General features: G+C 30.8%; 2 protein-coding genes across 2 annotated transcripts; both read left to right on the top strand.

The window, feature by feature from the left end:
- Positions 1-7,157: 7,157 nt before the first annotated feature.
- LOC107482700 (receptor-like cytosolic serine/threonine-protein kinase RBK2) lies at positions 7,158-10,215 on the top strand. Its single transcript, XM_021139824.2, has 8 exons — positions 7,158-7,216; positions 7,563-7,687; positions 7,806-8,186; positions 8,258-8,509; positions 8,585-8,739; positions 9,227-9,306; positions 9,411-9,546; positions 9,626-10,215. The coding sequence occupies exons 1-8, from the start codon at positions 7,173-7,175 to the stop codon at positions 9,986-9,988; spliced, it is 1,536 nt and encodes a 511-aa protein (XP_020995483.1). The 5' UTR covers positions 7,158-7,172; the 3' UTR covers positions 9,989-10,215.
- Positions 10,216-10,931: 716 nt separating this feature from the next.
- LOC107482701 (prolyl 4-hydroxylase 2) lies at positions 10,932-12,918 on the top strand. Its single transcript, XM_016103242.3, has 6 exons — positions 10,932-11,005; positions 11,083-11,245; positions 11,315-11,372; positions 11,698-11,876; positions 11,958-12,033; positions 12,764-12,918. Exons 1-6 carry the CDS (start codon positions 10,932-10,934, stop codon positions 12,916-12,918), a joined length of 705 nt encoding a protein of 234 aa, XP_015958728.2.
- Positions 12,919-16,369: the final 3,451 nt, after the last annotated feature.

Genomic DNA, 16,369 nt, shown 5'->3' with positions numbered 1-16,369 from the left:
ATTATTTTCTTAATCTAATGAATAAAGCAATCAATCGATAATATTATAAATGACTCAAATCAAATTTTTAAACTAAATTTTTCGAACAAGAATCATTCTAACTTTATGTGAAACTTCAAAATGTTTCTTTTTGACATAATATGTGCGGGCTATTACTTGAATTAATTATTTAAAATGCATCATGTATTTTGAAATAGAAAGCAGTGAGTTGATCATTTAATATGACCAGCAGCAATAATGCAAATATCTCAAAATGCACAGATAATTTTGTACGAGTTGAAGAGAATATAGACACAACTCAAAGCAAGATCATATTCCTCAAAGACATTAATATTTAATTCATTGTTCATTCATAATCCTATTGAAAACGACTAAGGAGGATAATAAGCCACAAGAAATAACAAGAAATGTTACTACAATATAGTTGTCCTGTGCTGAAATCTTCCTCCCTTAGTAGGTGGCCAAACAAACGCATGGCGCATACAATTAGTAATCCCAGTAATCCCACCGTTCTCCATGGTGAAGACACTCTTCCTATGGACAGTAACTTGTAAGAAATCTCGCTCCATGGGAGGAGCCCCACTGTCAAGTTGCAATGCTGCAAAGTCCTTCAACACGGACAGTGTGAAAATGGAGAAGCAGTGCGCGGATGAAGCGGGAACGGAACCCAATAACTGGCTAGAGCATATTGCACACAGCTTCCCGTTGCCAAGGTCAACAAAATTGAATCTGCCGGGTCCTTCCGTCGGTGGTAGAATACCCTCAAAAGCCACATCAAGGTATTGATATAATGCGACTAGGCCATTCAGGTGGTTAACGAGAATGGCAAGGACCTTGTCCAAAGGTGTATGAGGAGGTTCCTCCACATACTCATGTGTAAGGCAAACGGTGTAGTTGCTGCTTCCAAGACCGGGAAGGGACACAGAAATGTGTGGGAAAAAAGTATTACGACATTGGTCACTGCGGCAAAAGAGTCTACCGCCGCTAATGAGTCTACCCGTTCTGAAGTTCGAAAGATTGTTATCAGCGGCAGACATCTCCATCCAAGTCTCTTTGATGGGGTCGAAGCGGGCCAAATAGGAGTCTCTCTCCAACTCCCTAGACGATGAAAAAAAGAGGTTGTTGTCGAGGACGAACATGGTATTCTCGACATATGGCTCGCTAATGATGGCGGCCTCAGGAGCCATCAAGGGTTTCCAAACTCTAGAAGAACCAGAACAAAGAACGTAAAATCTAGATTCATCTCTGACCCGTCGCCTCACATTTATATAGAAGTAAACATCGCCTGAGCCTGGCGTGTTTGCGATGTATGAGTTGTAAAAAGGAAAGGGTGCACCATCCAGTGTAGGGTCAATTCTGCCCTCCTCAATTTTGATTTCGTAGATTGGCCAGGGAGCCATATTCCCCACGGAAACGGCTTTGGCTCTGCCAATTTCAGGCGGCAGGCTCAAATCGTCGGACGGCGCCATATAGATCTTGGAGTCGATCTCGAAGGGACACATATCATGATCTGGAAGATCCAAACACATCTCGAACGGTGGTGGAGGCAAACAAGTCCAATCTTTGACATCAACTTCTTCCTTTAAATTGCTCAGTTTGATCACGATCAACTTTCCATACGTCATAAGGCAAAGGCGCGCTTCCTTCGCCATTTCAACCTGCTCAGTTTTTCGTCATTTTGACTCAGCAGCATCCAATTCCGCCATCACTCTCTCCGATCGAACGAGATCGGTGGTGCTGCGGCAGCAAAAAGCACTAGAAAGTTAAAAGAGGAAAGATAGGGCTGTTGACGAGCGACCAGGGTTTCGATTATCAACTTATTCTCTCTATATATATACTAGCTTAATTTTTATATTTTTATTTTTAAAATTATAAATTTGATGGAATAATTTAAAAATTAAAAATAAAAAATTAAAATAAAATATTCTTTATTTTCATGCATAATTTTAATAAATAAAAATATTTTATTTTTTAATTTTTTTAATTATTTTTAATTTTATTATTTTTTTAAATTATTAATTTATATTGTCTTTTTTTGCTTTTTCGTTTTCTTCCTCCAATTTTTTTCAATTAATCATAATTAATTATTATTATTATTATAGCAATTTTTAATATTTTCTATCATTTTAATTTAATGAGGCTTTGTATGGTAAAAGAAGAATGTGAGATAACACATTTATGGATAATTAGATTGATAATGTTTATTCAATGGTTCAGAAGAATAAGATATCGATAGAAGCTCTTTTTCAACTCCTCGTAGATGGATCAACAGAGATCGAGAAGCAGGATATGATCTCATTTTCAAAGATTACTTTACAGATGAGTCGATGTATAATGCTGACATTTTTCGACGAGATTTCGAATGAGAAGACACGTGTTCTTTCAGATAGTAGACGCTCTCTCAAATGTCTATCCGTATATCCAACAGAGGGTGACTGCAACTGGGAGAAGAGACTTGTCACCACTGCAAAAATGCATTACTGCTATACAGATGCTAGCATATGACATAGTAGTTGATGCTGTTGATGATTATGTGCACATAGACGAGAGCACCACTATTGAATGTTTGGAAAATTTTGTTGAAGGTGTCATTTCGGTGTTCGAAGATGAATACTTGTGAAAATCAAATACAAATAATGTATGACGCCGGCTACAAATAGTGTAGGGTCGTGGCTTTCCTCACATGTTGGGTAGTATTGATTGCATGCATTGTCAATGAAAAAATTGTCCAAAGGCGTGGAAAGGTATGTACATGAGTGATTATCGTAGGGTTGCAACTATAGTACTTGAGGTTGTAGCATCTTCAAACCTTTGGATATGACATGCATTCTTTGTAACGATATCGACGTGTTAGATCATTTACTAGTGTTCGATGATATTCTAAATGATCGTACTTCGGAGGTAAATTATACTATCAATGGTAATAATTATACTATGGGATACTATTTATCAGATGATATTTATCGTGAATGGACCATATTTGTCAAATCAATCTCAAAGGCACAAGGGGAGAAACGCAAGTTATTTGCACAATATCAAGAAGGGTAAAGAAAAGACGTCGAACGAGCATTTGGAGTGTTGCAAGTACGCTTTGCATTATACGTGGTTTTGGCAAAAGAAGAAGTTTGCAAACATAATGAGAGCTTGTATTATATTGCATAATATGATTGTTGAGAATAAAAGAGACACTTATGCCAGAAATTTTGCTCAAGGCTTAGAGTATGAGAATGTCAAAAATGGCTTATCACAACCTCAGTTGGAAGGGAAAGATTTTACATCATACCATCAATTTCTCCCAAAAAATGGCCAACTTCGAAATAGGCGGCAGCATCGACAATTGAAAGATATATGGCAATTTCACCATGCTTGTCGTCAACTATAGAGCTTAACTATATTTTCTTTATATTAAGTAATTTTACAAATTAGTTTAATCTCGAATTATATATTGTGTATTATTGTTATATATGAAGTTATTATTTTTTTTAAAATATTAATATTTTTTAATAATAAATTATTTTTGAATTTATAAATTTTAATAATATTATTGTAAAAAAAATATAACTACATTAATTTTATAATTAATTAATTAAATGAGACTATAATTGGGACTAAAGTTATTTCTTTTTAACGAGAAGAGTGATACTTTGAATTTCTATTTACTCTTTATGACGTAAAAACTAATATAGAATTACTTTTTATGACAAGTGAGCCATAAATAAGAAATATGATGAATTTTTTACTAGAGATAGTCTAATGTCTACTAACTTGTGAAAGCTAATGCAGGACTTCACCGCTGCCAAGATCAGAAGAAAAAATCACTCCCTCAAATTCTTAACCACTTTCTTTTTTATGAATCCTAACCTAGAAGAAAGAGAGAGAGCGTTGAAAATTATTGTCTAATGAGAGAAAATTTTATCCGATGGAAGAAGAGGCATTGTAAATTTTATAATCAAGTTAACTGAGGAAGACGCTGTGATCTTAGAGACAATGCCATCGGCTGAAGAGATTAGAGAGGCTGTGTAGGATTGTGAGGCTTCTAAAGCGCCAGGCTGTGATGGTTACAACATGAATTTCATAAAAAAGTGCTGAGATGAGCTTGGATATGAATTCACGACAGCTGTGATGGGTTTCTTCCAGACGTCTAAGTTGCCAGTAGATGCCAATATAACCTGGGTGGCGTTCGCCCCTAAATTTACTGGTGCGAAGGATATTAAAGATCTGATACCGATATGACATGCATTCTTTGGAGTTTCTGGTTCAAATAACGATATCAACGTGTTAGATCGTTTACTAGTGTTTGATGATATTCTAAATGATCGTACTCCGGAGGTAAATTATACTATCAATAGTAATAATTATACTATGGGATACTATTTATCAGATGATATTTATTGTGAATGGATCATATTTGTCAAATCAATCTCAAAAGCACAAGGGGAGAAACGCAAGTTATTTGCACAATATCAAGAAGGGTAAAGAAAAGACGTCGAACGAACATTTGGAGTGTTGCAAGTACGCTTTGCATTATACGTGGTTTTGGCAAAAGAAGAAGTTTGCAAACATAATGAGAGCTTGTATTATATTGCATAATATGATTGTTGAGAATAAAAGAGACACTTATGCTGGAAATTTTGCTCAAGGCTTAGAGTATGAGGATGTCAAAAATGGCTTATCACAACCTCATTTGGGAGAGAAAGATTTTACATCATACCATCAATTTCTCCCAAAAAATGCCCAACTTCGAAATAGGCGGCAGCATCGACAATTGAAAGATATATGGCAATTTCACAATGCTTGTCGTCAACTATAGAGCTTAACTATATTTTTCTTTATATTAAGTAATTTTACAAATTAGTTTAATCTCGAATTATATATTGTGTATTATTGTTATATATGAAGTTATTATTTTTTTAAATATTAATATTTTTTAATAGTGAATTATTTTTGAATTTATAAATTTTAATAATATTATTGTAAAAAAAATATTACTACATTAATTTTAATTACTTTAATTAATTAATTAAATGAGATTATAATTGGAACTAAAGTTAGTTCTTTTTAACGAGAAGAGAGATACTTTGAATTTCTATTTACTCTTTATGACGCAAAAACTAATATAGAATTATTTTTTATGACAAGTGAGACATAAATAATTGGGACTATAATTGGAACTAAAGTTAGTTTTTTTTTAACGAGAAGAGAGATACTTTGAATTTCTATTTACTCTTTATGACGCAAAAACTAATATAGAATTATTTTTTATGACAAGTGAGACATAAATAATTGGGACTATAATTGGAACTAAAGTTAGTTTTTTTAACGAGAAGAGAGATACTTTGAATTTCTATTTACTCTTTATGACGCAAAAACTAATATAGAATTATTTTTTATGACAAGTGAGACATAAATAATTGGGACTATAATTGGAACTAAAGTTAGTTTTTTTTAACGAGAAGAGAGATACTTTGAATTTCTATTTACTCTTTATGACGCAAAAACTAATATAGAATTATTTTTTATGACAAGTGAGACATAAATAAGAAATATGATGAATTTTTTACTGGAGATGGTCTAATGTCTACTAACTTGTGAAAGCTAATGCAGGACTTCACCGTTGCCAAAGTCAGAAGAAAAAATCACTCTCTCAAATTCTTAACCATTTTCTTTTTTATGAATCCTAACCTAGAAGAAAGAGAGAGAGAGAGAGCGCTGAAAATTATTGTCTAATGAGAGAAAATCTTTTCCTGATGGAAGAAGAGGCATTGTGAATTTGTGAATTTTATAATCAAGTTAACTGTGGGGTGATGCGTGGCTGAATAACCCATGCGTGGAATCTCTAAGTTTCTATTTGATTATTTGAGCCTTTGAACAAAAAGGAGTTTTTATAGCTTTTTACTTCTTTTCCCCAACTAAATGACAAGTATTTCATGTTGTTGCTAAAATCTCGAACGAAAATCATGTATCATTTTGAATTGAACTAATAATGTTACATGCTTAATATGATTCTGTTTTTATATTTGGCAGATGAATCAATCCATGTATTAGAGTTTTGACTAAAACTAATGAAAATTAAAGGGGGAAGTTCAAATGTATTTGACAAAGATCATACTTTGATTACAGTATGAATTTAATATTGGCTATAAAAAGATCAGCTTCCTCAAATTAATACATTATAGATAATCTCTTCTACAACAATAAATCAATGCCTATAGCACAGTCGATATTAAACTATTGTAAAGTCTGGGCTACATCTGAGTCGTGTACATAATCTATTTTACTGTATTTATGTATAATTTATTTATAAAAATATTAATATATATTTGGTTTAATTATTCTATAGGTCTTTATAGTTTTGTAAAATTTTAAAAAAAGTTGTTTTGGCCATCTTTATGTGAGTTTCCCCTTATGAGAAAAGTCATTTTTTTAAACTTATTTATAAGTTCCTAAATAGCTTTTTAAAAAGTCGCAATTTGGTTTTAAAAATTATACCAGACATTATTACTATTACTTCTTTTGATAAGTCAAAATCTCAAAAAAGTTACTTTTAAAACTTTCCAAACTACCCTTAATCTTGTGTGTAGTTCAAATTATTTTACAAAATAGTGCTTCCTCTAGGAATTCTACTTGATTTAAGTTTGTATTTGGCTCGATTTGATTGTATTAATAATCGACAGATATACATTGAAAATAAATTAAACCACACATGTATTTATACAAACTCTAGTCTTTTAATTTCCTCCTAATATTAATAATAATAATAATAATTACGCATGTTCCAAAATCCACACAGCTAACTATTAAACTAGACCATTTTTTGTACAAACTTGTTTTATTTATTTTACTGAAAATTTTATTATGCCAATACAAGTGAATTATTATTCTTATTATTATTATTTTGTTGTTGAAAAACTAGAAAAAGAACAACTAATTTTGCTTGCGATGAGAGAAGAGAACGATGAACAACCATACACAAAAAATGGGGCGACATTTTGGGAACAAAAATAGGCGATGTTTTTAGTAATTAGGATTATCGTGTATGATGGATGACTTAGACAAGAAAATGTGTTTGGAATCCACTTCTCTTTTGTTTTCATTTTCATCTCTGTCTCTTATCTCTGTATTTTGTCCTTAATACCCCTGGCTTCTGCTCCTCCTCCTCCTCAGCCGCCACCATGACTCTTAGCCATGAGCGGCGGGAATCACATCCTTCGCCGAGGTATCATCATCCTCATTTTGTTTTTGTTATTGTTCCCTTGCATGCATGCATATTATCACGTGAAGATTATAATCGATAATTATTAGATAATTTAACATATTTAACTTAAGATAAATCTAGATTTTAACTATCATTTTTAATATTAAAACGTGATATAATTTAACAAAATTTGTACTATACTAATGCATCTAATTCAAAGTTTTGAACCACATGTTATAATGTCTCATTGATATTTTATCATATACGGTTCATTAAACTTTGTTTATAGCTTGGAGTTGTTTGTCTATTGTGTCACGTTTATTTGTTCTTGTTTGAATGCTGACAAAGAAGATCATGTTTTGCATAGCAATGGCATCCACAGCCACAACAGCAACGGCAGTTTCGAGAAAAAGCCAACATTTGCAAAGCATTCTATTTCAATAAGATCAAGAAGACATAAACCCGGTTTCTCTGATTCCTTTTCAAGCATTGGTAAAAAAAAAAAAAAACAGAAACACTTTCTTTCTTTTTTATGTTCTTCTTGGTTATGACATGATAATGGTTTCTTTCCTTTGCTACTACTATTGTGGTAATAATGGTGATAAACCAGACTTGAATGGATTAGACACCGAAGAAGGTGGTGGTGGAGGATGTTTAACAGATTACTCTACAAGCAGTGTAGGATCAAGAACACCTTCATCTTCAAGAGCAAGCACTTCTGATTCTGAGGCTCTACCAGGAACTGGTGGTTCCAATGCTAACAACCAATGGCGTGGTTTCTTCAAGCTTCTCAAGAAAGGCTCACAGATGCCATTTCAACCATTTCACCCTCTTAAGAAGAATGTTCCTAAGTTAACTAGAAGGAAGAGTAAGAGGGTTAGAGAGGATCTCATTCCTTCTTCTTTTGACTCTGAGTTTGCCAACTTCAAATCTTCATGGAAGAATTTCACTCTCTCTGAACTCCAGGCTGCAACTGATGACTTCAGCCATGGTATGATTGTGTTGTTTTTCATGCTACTTTACTCGTTAAATCGGAAATGAAATGATTGTTGTTATTGGCAGATAATGTGATTGGGGAGGGAGGGTATGCAGAGGTATACTTAGGAAAATTGGAAGATGGAAACTTTGTTGCCATAAAGAAGCTCACAAGAGGGAACCAAGAAGAAATGACTGCAGATTTTTTGTCTGAGCTTGGAATCATAGTTCATGTGGACCATCCAAACATTGCTAGATTGATTGGATATGGTGTTGAAGGTGGAATGTTCCTTGTTCTTCAGCTCTCTCCACATGGCAGCTTATCATCCATACTTTATGGTATGCACTATATATGCATCTTTATTTATTACAACTTAAACATTTTTGGTTTCTTACTACTTTGTTCATCATCAGGGCCTAGAGAGAAGCTCAATTGGAGTCTCAGATTCAAGATTATTTTGGGAACTGCCGAGGGACTTTGCTATCTTCATGAGGGATGTCAAAGAAGGATCATTCACAAGGATATCAAGGCTTCTAATATTCTTCTCTCTGAGACTTTTGAGCCTCAGGTCGAACATAAAAAATCATCACTCTGGTAGTGTTTCTTTTGAGGTACTGAGACAGAGATCGGGAGACTGAGACTCAGTATCATATTTGTTGGATCAGAGACTAGTACTAAAATTTCTGTCTCTATTTTCAAAATTTCAGTATTTCAGTACCTCCAAAAAGTGAGAACACAGGGGACTAAAATTTTTAAAAATAGAGATTGAAACTTTAATAACATTTTATATCTAAAATACCTTCATTTCAATTAATTAATTCCAATTTTACCTTTGTACAAATTAAATTAGAATTTCATTCTCTGTCTCCCACTTTGCACTAAACAGAGTACTGAGCTTTATTTCAATCTCTGTCTCTCCGTCTCAGTCTTTCCGTCTCTGTCTCTCTACCAAATACTACCTATATATTTGTGTATAAATATATGTGTGTGTTTTTAACTTCAGAATTTCTTATGCTTCTATAATCTTAATTTTGTTCCTCTGATTCAATCCCCAGATATCTGATTTTGGCCTAGCAAAGTGGTTACCTGACCAATGGACTCACCATACTGTTTCCAAAGTAGAAGGCACATTCGGGTCTATACATTTATAACATCTTAACAAGTTTCTTAGTATATTCTTTGTAGATAGTACTGTACTTATTAACCCTTTGATTCTGATTTGATTGTTGTCACTAACAGGTACCTTCCCCCTGAATTCTTCATGCATGGAATAGTAGATGAGAAAACTGATGTATATGCTTATGGTGTGCTATTATTGGAGCTAATCACTGGAAGACAAGCTTTGGATAGCTCACAAAAAAGTCTTATCATGTGGGTATGTAATTGTCCAAATAAGTGAATATAACTCGTGCAGTTAAATGATTCGACTAAATTGTCATCTAATAACATTGCAGGCAAAGCCTTTGTTAATTGCAAACAACATAAAAGAGCTTGTTGATCCAGTTCTTGAAGACAATTATGATGAAGAGCAGATGGACCTTGTGATCTTGACAGCTTCTCAGTGTGTAGAACAATCGTCGGCTCAACGGCCTCTTATGAGCGAGGTGCTGCAAATATTAAGAGGGGATGAAGAGAGCTTGAAGTGCATGAAAGAAAGACAAAAGTCAAAAATTCAAAGAACATACTCTGAAGAACTGTTAGATGCAGATGAATACAATTCAACTAAGTATTTGAGTGAGAGTCAGAGCCAAAGAGCACGCCATATGGAGTTTATTCTAAGCAGTAACTCACCCACACAAGAAACGGAACAAAATTGATTATATAGTTTAGAGAAAAGTTTATGTTAGCCACTATTATTGTGAATTCAAACGTGCCTTTATTAATGTAAACCATTAATTAGTAGTTCTTCAATTGTATTAAATTAATGTAATTATTTTTATAATTCTGTATGATGAAAATATGTTGCCGTGAATCATACATTGTGCAATTTATTATGTATTTTTTTTAATTCTTGAATTAGTAAGATAAACTTTTAACCTCTTTCCGATGATTCTAAGTCTAAATCTAAATTTAAAAAAAAAAGGTTTTTTGAAAATTAAATATTTATAAAGGAATTATCAATGAAAAAAAGAGTATAGAACATAAGATGCATTTCAAATTAAAATATCCTATTTTTGAAAACTGAATTGAGTCTTAGGCGAGCTTTAATTTATTGAGAAATTCGGAATGGAACTCTCTTGGACCTCAATTTGACTCTCAAACTTAATTTTCTAAAAGTTGATTTTCACTTAATAAATGTTCGGTTTAATCAATTGTCACACACGAAAAAAGTTAGGAGGCAAGCACTTTCATTAAAATTTTGCTAATACTTAACTAATAAAAGAAAAAAAAAATGAATAATTTCATATCATTAGATATAATCTCACGCTATTAAAAATATTAACAATAACTAATTAATGCCTACAAATTACAAAATCTGCTAGCCCCTAACATTTCTTATATAAAAAAATCATATCCATGGCTCTTAATTAGCTTTGGAAGTTATCGGCTACTATGTCTTTTGATTCAACCTTTGAACCATTTTAGCAAAATTCTATAATGTTTTATCATATTTGTTTCTCTACTTATCTAATTGGTGTAGTAGTTTAGATCATTGATGAGGAATATAAAAAGACATGGCATGCAATGCAAGAAGAAAAAGCATAGGCCAAAATGAGTAGTAGTAAGGTTAGGTGTTTAATATTATTAGCGTTAATAATCATGATTATTATGAACCATTGCTATGCTAGCATTATTGACCCTTCTAGGGTCAAAAGTATTTCATGGAAGCCAAGGTTTCTCCCATAACTCTACTTATCTTAATGCTTAATTATTTATTTATATTATTATAATTAGAATTATTGAAATGCAGAGCATTCATGTATGAAGGTTTCTTGACCCAAGTAGAATGCCAGCACTTGATTTCCATAGCAAAACCAAACCTCACAAGATCCGCTGTTTCTGATTTAGCCACTGGAATGTCTCACCTTTCTGCTCATAGAACAAGCCATGGCATGTTCATTCCCAGGAACAATGTAAATGTTACTATTTTATGTTATATATACACCTTGTTTTTCAAAATTAATTATATATTATATGTATAGGATCCTATTGTTGGTGGTATTGAAGAAAAGATTTCAGCATGGACATTCCTTCCAAAAGGTATATATAGAATAAATTACCATTTGTACCCATAAAAAATATAGACGTTAATAAATATACCCATACAAAAATAAAACGACAATTATAACTACGGAAGATGGCTTTTGTGTACTAAAAGTACCCAGACGTTGGTTACATAATTAGTCTGTTAGGATACTCTTGGCACACGAGAGCCATGTTTATAATTGTCATTTTATTCTTATATAAGTACAATTGTCATTTTATCTTTGATAATATAAATGGTAATTTATTCCGTATATATAATATAATCATTTTGGCTAATTATTATTTGACTTAATTATAGAATTTATTGTTGAATTTTCAGAAAATGGAGAAGCCATACAAGTATTAAGATATGAAGGTGGTGAGGGGTATGAAGCACACTTTGATTTCTTTCAAGATAAGTTTCATATTCAAGCAAAGTCTGGAAACAGAATCGCCACAGTTCTCATGTATCTTAACGATGTCATCCAAGGGGGTGAAACACTTTTCCCTCTTGCTCAGGTTTAATTTAATTTATCTTCTAATAATAATATAATTAATTTAATTTAGTGTTTCTAATTTTGATTTTCACTTTGGTTATAGGATTATCTATTGCATAATGGAGCTTCTAAAACAAGTTATAATTACTCTACTGAATGTGCCAAACGAGGATTAGCAGGTGATTATTCAAAGGTGAAAATTAAAGTGCAGTTAATTTTATATGAAATTGATAGTTGAGAATCGTTAAATAATTTGACAGATTTGACTAAATTGTCATCTAACGACTCTTAATTATTAACTCCACATGCAGTTAACTGAGTTTATTTCCACCTTATTCAAATCAACAATTAACGCGTATTAGATATTAAACTTGAAGATAACTTTAAACATTATATTAGGGCTCTCAAACAGGCTAGTTTTGTCTATTTAGGTTCAGCCTGTTAAACTCGTGGGTTAAATGGGTTGGCCCGTTTAAACTCTTTTTATTATCGAGTCAGAATTTTTTAGTCCGGACCGTTTATGGTCAGTCAAAGAGATTAAACGGATCAACCCATTTATCATTTAATTTTAATTTTTAAAAAATATTTTGACAAAAAATATAATTTTTAAGTCAAAAACTTTTAAAAATAATATTTTTTGTTGGTGTGTCAGATTTTCGGGTCAAATCGAGAAAAATATTGATTGAAGTACTGCTTATTTTAGAAAAATAAAAAAAATAAACGGGCTACCCGTTTAGCCCGCAGTTAACCCATTTAACCCGTTATTTTTTGAAATTAATCAAGTTCAGTCCGTTTAATCCAAAATTTAAACAAGTTTAATTTTCAATGCAAAGTCGTCCATTTAAATAAATAAACAGGCTGGCTTAATAAGTTTAGCCTATTTTAATTGCCTACATTATATGTATATAGTGAAACCAAGAAGAGGGGATGCAATTGTTTTCTTTGGAATCCATGTAAATGGAAGTGTAGATGGAAGGAGCCTCCATGAAGCATGCCCTGTGATCAAAGGTCTGAAGTGGTCAGCTGTTAAGTGGATTCGTATGTATCCAATTCATGCCATCTGATCTAAATCCAAAAACTTATTAATATCAAAACTAAACTTGTTAATTAGACTTAGAAATAATGTTAATTGTTCTGAGCTTCCATAATCGACTATGTCTATTCTGTATACACTTTTCATGTAATTCTATGTTTAATTAATAGTTAAAAAATTAAATGAAATTAGCATACTTTGATGTTTTAATCATAACAATCGATGTAATATTTTCTTTACTAAAATTTATTCAATAAAATTGTTTCTCTCGTTTCATAACCCTCTATAGTTATATACTTAATTTAAAAATTCAGAAGTGCATTTAAAAATAATTATTTTTTACTTATCACATGAATCATCACTCAAAAAAATATATATAATTGTATGATTTATAAAAAAACCTCATAGGAAATTAATATTAAAAATATTATGTATAGAAAAAAAATCAACTTTTATATACAAGTATCATTCCTACTACTATAGAAGTCCGATCCGTCATCGTTAAAGGTCGACAAATACCACTTCTAACCTCTGCTACTCTAAAAATTCGATTTCGTCACCATAAAAATCCATAAGTTCCCCAATTTGTACCCGCGAAATTCTCTACATAATAGTATGGGTGAAAAACTCAAATAAGCCAGGTTGAGAAACATATTACCCAAATCAGCCAAAATGATATTTTTTTCAGCATTCAACCAAAGATCACTTTAATGTAATTCGAATCAATATAATTCAAACTATAATTGCAAGTAATTCGAATCAACTAGTTTCGAATTAAGAGCATAGAAATTTGCATGTAATTCGAATCAAATTCTCTCGAATTACAATAGCATAATTCGAATCAAATCGATTCGAATTAGTAGGGGAAAACGAGTTAAACATAATTCGATATATGTCGATTCGAATTAGTAACAAAAATAAATCAAACCTTAAAGTCTTTTTTTTTTATAGTTGCTAACATGAATAGTCCAAAGCATATAATCAATGAATATAAAAAGTAAAAGAGAAAAATAAAGATATATTCTTATTAAAAAATTTTGAAAAAAAAATTACGAAGAAGGACCTATTAATTAACTTCTACAAAAATATTACAAAAATTTTGAAATGTTAGTAAGCAAAATAATAACATCCTTAAATCCTCTTAATCAAAATACATAAAATAAAAATTAATAAAAATAAAATTATAAATTTTTTTGGTAAAATAAAAATAAATAAAAATAAAAAATAAAGATTTTATAATCATATTTACTTCAAGATTATATCTCAAAAATTTCAAAGTACTAATATTTTTATTTTTTTATTTTTAGATTATCACAAATATTGATTGCTTTTGATAACAATTTATTAAAAATAATAAACATATAAACATAATTAGACAATTCTAAAAATATGTAATAATTTTTATTGTATGTATTTTAAGTTTTTTCTTTTCTTTTTCTTTCTTTTTCTTCTCCTTCTCTTTCTCTTTTTTCTTTTTTTTTTATTACTAAGATTTTAGTTGCTTTCTTTTCTTCTTCTTTTCCTTTTTTTTTTTGTTATCGTTATCACTACTACCATCACTACCTTCTCTTCCTTCTCTTCTCCTTTTTTATTTGATTTCTTCTTTTTGTTCATTTTTCTCCTCCTTCTTCTCCGTCATCATCATCATTGTTATCATTATATTGTCGTTATCATCATCGTTATTGTCATCTTCTTTATCGTTATCGTCATTATTATTATTATTATTATTATTATTATTATTATTATTATTATTATTATTTTGTTCAAAATAAGTTTTATTATTCAAACTAATGGAAGGTATATCAGTATATGGGACAGGGATACAGCGTTGGGCTATCCATGTTAGCAACTATAAGAAAAAGACTTTTGATTTTTTTTTCTTACTAATTCGAATCGACATATATCGAATTAGGTTTAACTCGTTTTTCCCTACTAATTCGAATCGATTTGATTCGAATTATGCTATTGTAATTCGAGAGAACTTGATTCGAATTATATGCAAATTTCTATGCTCTTAATTCGAAGCTAGTTGATTCGAATTACTTGCAATAGTAGTTCGAATTATATTGATTCGAATTACGTTAAAGTGATTTTTGGTTAAATGCTGAAAAAATTTTCATTTTGGTTAATTTAAGTAATATGTTTCTCAGCCTAGCTTATTTGGGTTTTTTACCTTATTAAAAATTAAAAATAAAATAATGGCATTAAAGACGAAGAGGAAAAGAATTAGAAAAGACAAAATTGTCATAGTATAATATAATAGTGGCATATTAGGAGAAAAATACAAAAACAAATGGTGAATATAATGGAGACTTGGAAAAGGAGACTAGGAGAGAGCAAATTGGTGTGGGGTTCAACTAAATTAAGCTTCCAAGTGTAACTCTAATGGAGAGAGGGTAACCCAATTAAAAGAAAAGAATAATGAATGAATGAATGAATGAAGAAGAATGGTGTCAAATCATGGAGGGAATTGGAATGATGTGATGCCTCCATGTTTTGTGGTCCTTCACTTCCTTCCATACACATTCATGCTCATTCTAAATATTTTATTTTGATGAATATTATGGTGCCTAAAAATGGTGCATATTTTTTAAAAAAATATTAAAATTTAATATTTAATTTAAAAAATATAAAAATAAATAAATTTAAAAAAATTAAAATTTATTATAAAAAATAAATTAGACAAAATTTAAACACCAAACATAATTAGATACCATAAAATTGACCTTTTGTTTTTTACGTTTTTATAAAAGAATGATTAGAATTCCTCTCTCACTTTCCTTGTGTTTAGAGATTGCTACTTCACATGAAGTGCATTGAATCTACATTAGGAAAACACTTAGTGTTAGAGTTTTATACTTCTATTTAACACCATATTAGCAATCAAATATCAGAAATTCAACTAACCTAATTCCATAGGAATAACTTCAATTTGAACAAGTCACCAAAAAAAATCAAGTCACCAAAAAAAACTTCAATTTGGTGGATGGAGATGAGAGATTGGATTTTGTAGTGCTACTTCTGATCAAGGTCTTTGACTACCAGTCTCTATCAATATTTTTCTTAGAATAGATGCTGTTTTTTCATAATATTGATTATTGAAGTCTATCTTTGATCATCTTAATAGTCTTTCCGTCTATTATTAATATAGAAAGACATTTTAATTTTGATAAATACAAGTTACTTTTAAAACATATTCTTAACTTTTAAAAATTACAAATGTAAATACATGATATTTTTATCTAATACAAAAAATTTTATTACCAAACCTAGTTTCATATTAATTGATTAATTAATTAAATATTATTATAACATTTATATTCCTCGTAAAAATACAAAAAAAAACATTTTATTGAAAAAAGTGTCTTTTGACATTTTTTAAAATTTTTGGGGTTCTAACCAAAGTTACCTGTTAGCAAAATTGTATTAGTTAACATAAATATATTTAATACTGATTAATGAGATTTGCAATGGAAAAGATA

Source organism: Arachis duranensis, chromosome 4, assembly GCF_000817695.3.
Source record: "Arachis duranensis cultivar V14167 chromosome 4, aradu.V14167.gnm2.J7QH, whole genome shotgun sequence".
Lineage (NCBI taxonomy): Eukaryota > Viridiplantae > Streptophyta > Magnoliopsida > Fabales > Fabaceae > Arachis > Arachis duranensis.
This window is presented reverse-complemented; position numbering and strand designations above follow the sequence as displayed.

Excerpts from the sequence above, each read along its gene's own strand:
- LOC107482700 (XM_021139824.2), top strand. The coding sequence starts at position 7,173 with ATGACTCTTAGCCATGAGCGGCGGGAATCACATCCTTCGCCGAG. Across the intron at positions 7,217-7,562 it reads GAATCACATCCTTCGCCGAG|CAATGGCATCCACAGCCACA; the intron begins GTATCATCATCC and ends TGTTTTGCATAG. Across the intron at positions 7,688-7,805 it reads TGATTCCTTTTCAAGCATTG|ACTTGAATGGATTAGACACC; the intron begins GTAAAAAAAAAA and ends GTGATAAACCAG.
- LOC107482701 (XM_016103242.3), top strand. The coding sequence starts at position 10,932 with ATGATTATTATGAACCATTGCTATGCTAGCATTATTGACCCTTCTAGG. Across the intron at positions 11,006-11,082 it reads AGTATTTCATGGAAGCCAAG|AGCATTCATGTATGAAGGTT; the intron begins GTTTCTCCCATA and ends ATTGAAATGCAG. Across the intron at positions 11,877-11,957 it reads CACTTTTCCCTCTTGCTCAG|GATTATCTATTGCATAATGG; the intron begins GTTTAATTTAAT and ends CTTTGGTTATAG.